The sequence below is a fragment of the Vigna radiata genome, chromosome 11 (genome assembly GCF_000741045.1).
Source record: "Vigna radiata var. radiata cultivar VC1973A chromosome 11, Vradiata_ver6, whole genome shotgun sequence".
NCBI classification, from domain to species: Eukaryota; Viridiplantae; Streptophyta; class Magnoliopsida; order Fabales; family Fabaceae; genus Vigna; species Vigna radiata.
Genome location: NC_028361.1, coordinates 3,541,850 through 3,548,497, shown reverse-complemented (window position 1 = coordinate 3,548,497; position 6,648 = coordinate 3,541,850). Strand labels below are relative to the sequence as shown.

The window sequence follows — 6,648 nt, the reverse complement described above, 5'->3', positions numbered from 1 at the left end:
ATCTGGTTTCTGGTTGAATAAATGCAGAACGTAAAAATAACTAAAATTGTATATTTTAAAAGTTAGAATTAAAAATAAGCAACAAAATTTAAAATATATATATATTTTTCCCTTAAAAAATGATTGAAATTATTCATGTGGTAGGATACTGTGGATGTGGTAGCAATCCCTATCCTGTATGAGTTTTGATAGATTTTTGGGTAAAGTTGTTTGTCGTTTTGGAAGAGATTCATCTTTCTTGAACCATTCATCTTTTTCCTTCGTTTCTCAATTTCAGTACTTTCAAATAATTTGAACTTGAAAGCCGCATTGAAGGGCTTTATCTTGTGTTCTATCGCCTTGGATTTATCTCGCACATAGATTTTGTCCCATGCTTATGGTGTCTCCGTTGTCCAGAGCTTCACTGGTTTCAATTCCATCTTTCAATCCTCCAATAATACACCAATAATCACTACCAATTCAAGTTATATCACGTATTTCTTTTCAATATATATATATATATATATATATAAATACATGTAAATGGGTCACATTCAATTATATGAATAGTACAATGTAAAACCAAGATGAGAAAACTTACACTCTACATAGCAAAAAAACGGACTTAAATAAAAAGTTCTATCAACAAAATTTGTATCGACGGATTTTTTTATCATTTATTTATTTAGCTTGTTTCGATGAGATCCTCTACCAGCCATTTGAATTTTTGATAAATTTTTCATTCACAAACTACTTAATAATATCTTTTCTGGGACCATATGAATGTTCAGTTAGACCTAACCAAAGAATTTCATCCTTAGTACAATCGCGAGTCTCTTCCATCGTGGTTTTGGGGACCCTCTCCTCTCGCTCTCTGGTCCAGAAAATAGTTGTTTAATATAATAAGACTTTATGGAAATTTGAAGGAGATATCATACAATGCACGAATTTTTCACACATTCACTTTATTTTTACCAAAATAGCATACTGTTGTTTAGTGTTACTCTAAAAAAAGTATGCTATGTAAAGTTTCCTTACATGAGTCTTCAGAGAAATTGTGGCACAACAGATTCTTATGGTTGCTAACAAGGCATCCCAAGCAAAGGTTTATGTGAATCTCCAACGAGACAAATAACTGGTCAATCTTACTAAATAAATGACAACACTTTATTGTACGAGGTGAAATATGACAACTCAACGCAAAACAAAACTAATATTTAATTGAGCATCACGTGGTAAACCTTCGCCTAGCTCTCTCTGCAAGGTGAAACTAAAATTCAATGGCTACAATTCTCTTGGGATTATATAAGGGCCAGCTACCATGTTTCAAGCAGTGTGGTCCGTTACCAGAATGATTGCGAGTTTACGCTAAGATAATATACATATAAATTGATCACAAGATTTATCTTTTTTAGTTATCCCCATCCTACCTCTTATGTTATTTAAACGGGGAAATTCTTCTATCCTTTTTCACGCCATAAAATCTGGTGCCACTGAGTTAATTGTCTTCTGGGAAAATGAAAAAGCAGAAGGAAATGACGATCCTAAAGCTAAAACACGTATTATGATTCACTCCGATTTTCCCGAAACATGTTAACTTCTTCAAATAAGCTAATCCAAAACCTGATTGATAGACTCAGTCACAGCTCAGGCTCACAATTCATACTGAGGCAATTCTCTCAGGATTCACCACTGTTTCAATACCCCAACTAGTTTGCATCGTTGTGTCCCTTTCACTCTCCCTATTATTGATCCCCTCAATGAACAGGGTAATCCCTTGAACCCTCCCCAGCGTACGCCAGCACAACGACGGCTGTAACAAAGATTAAAAGCAGTACTGCATGATGAGGACAATGACTTTATAAGAAAATACCCCCACCAATCCTACTGTACAAAAACCATTAAAAAACCCAGACACTAACAGAAAGTAAACGAATAAGCTATCACAAACCAAGGGAACTAAAATGAAACACTAAATAGAATTTCAGATGCTAAGAAGATCGGCTGGTGGAGATTGAGAAGGATTTTGATGATCCCTAGAGGCTGTGGATGGAGATTCTAAAGCATTGGATGATGTCAGAGAGGATTCTGTTAAGTCCTCCTGTTTAGAACCAGGTGCCTTTGGAAGCTCTGTTAGTATTTGGACAACTTCACGCATAGTTGGTCTCTCTACAGCCTGTTCTTCAACACATAGCATGGCTACATAGAAAACATGCATCACTTCGTGGAGGGGAACCGACGAAAGCCTAGGATCAAGAACTTTAAGAACTTCTTCCTTGTTAGAGTCCGTCATTTTCCTTGTCCATTGCACAATGTCTACACCGTCACCAAATTCCCCAACTGGTTTCCTGCCAGTTACAAGTTCTAAAAGAACCACGCCAAAACTGTACACGTCGCTTTTCTCATCAACTTTCAATGTGTAGGCATACTCTGCAATCAAACATCAATGAGGAATCATGAACTGAAATGAAGCAGGCTAATTAATAAACTATAAGTACCAACCAAACATGAAACAGGTATCACAAGCAAAATAAAGCAGGCCACCTTGATTAGAAACTGAGTAAAAGAAAGGCAGTACGTGAAAAATTGTATACAGTTCTATAAGTCTGGTATTTTGCCCATAACCATCAGTTTTCTGTTGCAAATGATTACAACCTATGACTACAGTATCATCTACTTCATAGGTGTGGAGAGCGGGCTATAGAAAAAAATCAAATTCAAACGGAGCAGAGCTACCTACCATTTACTTTCAGTACTTTGGCTTAGAAATAAATAGACTAAATAAATAAACAGACCAATCAAGTGATCATTTAGCTACTATGATAGAAAATCAAAGTGAAGAAAAACCACACGGAAATGTTAATTAATTTAGGTGCATCACCTGAATATCAACAGTCAACACCTAAAATGATGATCAGTCAGTGAGTCAAATTCTCAACAATAATTGAAAGTACAAATAGTAATGATCGGGCGGGAAAACATGTTGCCACATCTATGTAGTAATGCATTAATTATAACAAAATTGAACAGTACCCGGAGCTATGTATCCGTATGAACCAGCAATAGCAGACATGCATTCAGATGTCCCAGAATCTTGCAGGAACTTGGCTAGCCCAAAATCAGCAACATGAGCTTCATGATTAGAATCAAGAAGGATGTTGTTTGACTTCACATCACGGTGAACAATGAGCGGAGAACAATCATGGTGCAGATAGCAAAGCCCTTTGGCGGCTTCCACGGCTATTTTATACCTTATGTCCCAATACAAATGACCTCCCTTCTTTCCATGAAGAACCTCACCCAAGCTTCCATTGGGCATGTACTCATAGACCAAAAGGTTAGTCTCATGATTTGAACAGAAACCCAGCAGTCTAACAATGTGCCTGTGTCGGATTCGACCAAGTGTCTGAATCTCCGCATTGAACCCGTGGTCGTGGGAAGAACCTCTACTCATAGCGGGAAGCCTTTTCACGGCAACATGATCCCCGTTAGGCATAGCCCCTTTGTAGACAATGCCTGCACCTCCTTTGCCTATAATATTGTCCTCCTTCAAGCAATGCAAAACATCATCAACAGTGAAGTCCAAACGTTGGAATGCAGTCAACTTCCATGCACGAGCCTCACTGGCCTTCTTCAGTGATCGAGCCTTAAATATTGCCGCCACAGCAAAAGCAATGGAACATAAAAGCAAACCGACAACAAGTAGAAGCTTCAAGGAAGACGAGAGTCCTTTAGCATGAGGTTGATGTGCACCATTGGCAACCCCATCCTTGCAAGCACCTAAATAGGGACCACAGAGGTCAGGGTTTCCCAGGAAAGACGTGTAGTTGAAGTAGCTGAACTGACCCGTACCAGGCACCAAACCAGACAGATTGTTGTACGAAAAATCAACAGAAGTTAAGCTTTGCATCGAGGATATTGAAGAGGGAATGCTACCCACTAAATGATTACTTGAGAGATTAAGGTAATTCAAGATCCTCATTCCAGTAATCTCATTTGGGATCTCTCCGGAAAGCTCATTGCGGCTAAGGTCCAGAAAAGTCAACAACTTACACTGACTGATCTCAGGTGAAATAGGACCCGAGAACTTGTTGCCACTAAAATCAATCTTTGAGAGCTGTTGCAACTTCCCAATCTGTGGAGGTATCCGACCCGAAAACATGTTACCGTCAAGAAGGAGCTTCTGCACGCCGGAGAAGTTACCAATAGAAGGAGGCAAAGCCCCAGAAAGCTGATTGTTGGAGAGAGTTATCTGACCAAGATTAACAGCTACAGAGCCCGTCTCCGGAAACTCTCCAGAGAGATAATTATCCTGAAGCTCAACCTGGGTCAGTTTGGGAAGTCCAAAAAGCCCTTTCGGAATGGACCCATTTAGAAAGTTCTCTCCCATTCGAATCCGAGTAAGGGGTTCACAACTCCCAAGCGATTCCGGAATTGGACCGAACAAGAAATTCTCGAGAGTAATCAAAGTCTGAAGGGTGTTCCCAGAACAGAGATAAGGAGGCAAAGTCCCGGTTAATTTGTTAGAAGAAAGATCAACAACGTTCAGTCTCCCGTTCTTGCCTAAACCCTCGGGAATGCTACCTGTGAAGTTGTTTTCCCACAGTTGCACCACTTCCAGTGCCGGAAGGTCCCCTATAAACTCCGGTATTGCTCCGTGAAGCTTGTTCCTGAACAGGTTCAGCAGCGTAATATTCTTGAGCTCGCTGAAAGTCGCCGGAATCTCGCCAGAGAGCATGTTGTTAGACAAATCCATCGATTTCAGGCTCTTCAGGTTCCCCAGCTCCGGCGTCAGAGGCCCTGTTAGCGCATTCACCTGAAGGAACAGCGTGTCCAGCTTCTGCAGCTTACCCAGCGCCGGTGTAATCTCGCCGGACAAACCACAGTACGCAGCGTCCAACCTCACCAACTCTGACAAGTTCCCGATCTCCGGCGGAATGCCGTCCACGTAGGTGTTGTAGTAACCGATGTAGAGCTCCCGGAGGCTGGTCAGGTTCCCGATCTCCGGCGGTATTTTCCCGCCGAGCTCGTTGCCGGAGACAGCGAGGTACTGGAGGCGCGGCCACCGTCCGTACTCCGGCGGGATCCGGCCGGAGAAGAAGTTGCCGCCGAGATGCAAGTGGCGGAGGTTAAGCATCTGCGCGACGGCGAGAGGGAGTGCGCCGGTCATGTTGTTGTTGTAGAGGTCGAGGACCTCGAGGCTCTGGAGGCGCGAGAGCTCCGGGGGAAAGGTTTGGTTAAAGGCATTGTTAGAGAGGTTGAGGAGGCGGAGGGCAGAGAGGGAGGAGAGAGCCGGAGGAATGGGGCCGGAGAACTTATTGTCGGCGAGGGAGAGATTGGAGAGGAATGGGAGGTGAGCTACGTCGGCGGAGAGAGTCCCGGAGAGATGGAGTCCGGTGAGGTTGAGAGCGACAACGTGGCGGTGAGCATCGCATGTGACGCCGAGCCAGGAACAGTAAGAGGTGGAAGCATTCCAAGAAGAGAGAACGGGTGGAGTGGCATCGGTAATGGCTGAACGAATGGAGCTAAGGGCATTGTACTCTGAGAATGGCAACGAAAGGGTTTGATGAACATGGAAAAACAGAAACAGAAATAGAAAGAGGACACGCATTGGGGTATGGAAGAGAAGAGAAAAAGTGTAGAAGCTAGAAAGAGAAACTCAAACTCACTAAGGCCCCGTCTCTTATCTTAAAGGAGAGGGAATTTTCTAACATATGAATTCTAATTCAACTCTTTTTACCTTTTTCTCACCAAACTCTATTCTTTTAATCAACCCACTGCTAATACATCATTATTCCAACCTTAACTTCTCATCTACTCTTCTTATACACTTCAAACTCACCAAAACACTTAGCTATCTCCTCCTTCTTTGCTCTTATCTGTCAATTAAAGTTCTTGTTAAGGTTTATCTATATGTGTTGGAATATCTTGTTACCTTCAATTGTTGTTAAGGTTTCATTATTCAAAATTCGTTTTTATGCAAGTTTACATGCAAAACCCGTTGTTATGAGTGTTTTAAACGTAGGAAGTATTAGCTTCTTCGATTTGATTTACTTTTTCATGGGATGGAACACATTATTATTTTAAATTGTGGTTTAGTTCCAACGTACAAAAATTTGAAAAAATTACGATGCATAATTTTTAGGCTCGATTATATTTTAAGTCTTTAATTTTTATGATATATTGAGATGTTAATAAATTTATATTTTTAAATTAATTTATTTTTATTTAATTTTTTTCTTAAATAAGTGACTTATATGTTGCTAAAATAGTTCACTCAATCTCATTTTATCTAATTTATTTTTAGTTTTTAAAAAAAATCAACCAAATTAGTTCGTCAGTATATATATATATATATATATATATATATAATAAAAAGAATTGCAACTCGTCCCCTCACAAAGTGAAGATGGTCACCAACTTTTTTTTAAATATTTTTATGTTTAAAATTTAATTTTATATATACTTATAAATAAATATATAAAAAAATATTTTATCGTATAAATAATTTACAATTTTTTAATTGTTTAATTAATAATTTTAATTAAATAAATTAAAATAATTAATACATTTATATTTTAAATTATTCTATTATAATTTAATTAAATTTTAATTTATAAATATTAATGATTTAAATTATAATAATATTATATATTTACATCTTATAAA

General features: G+C 39.2%; 1 protein-coding gene across 1 annotated transcript; it reads right to left on the bottom strand.

The window, feature by feature from the left end:
- Positions 1-1,524: 1,524 nt before the first annotated feature.
- LOC106777640 (leucine-rich repeat receptor-like serine/threonine-protein kinase BAM1) lies at positions 1,525-5,700 on the bottom strand. Its single transcript, XM_014665302.2, has 2 exons — positions 3,013-5,700; positions 1,525-2,409 (listed from the first exon to the last, which is right to left on the bottom strand). The coding sequence occupies exons 1-2, from the start codon at positions 5,588-5,590 to the stop codon at positions 1,964-1,966; spliced, it is 3,024 nt and encodes a 1,007-aa protein (XP_014520788.1). The 5' UTR covers positions 5,591-5,700; the 3' UTR covers positions 1,525-1,963.
- Positions 5,701-6,648: the final 948 nt, after the last annotated feature.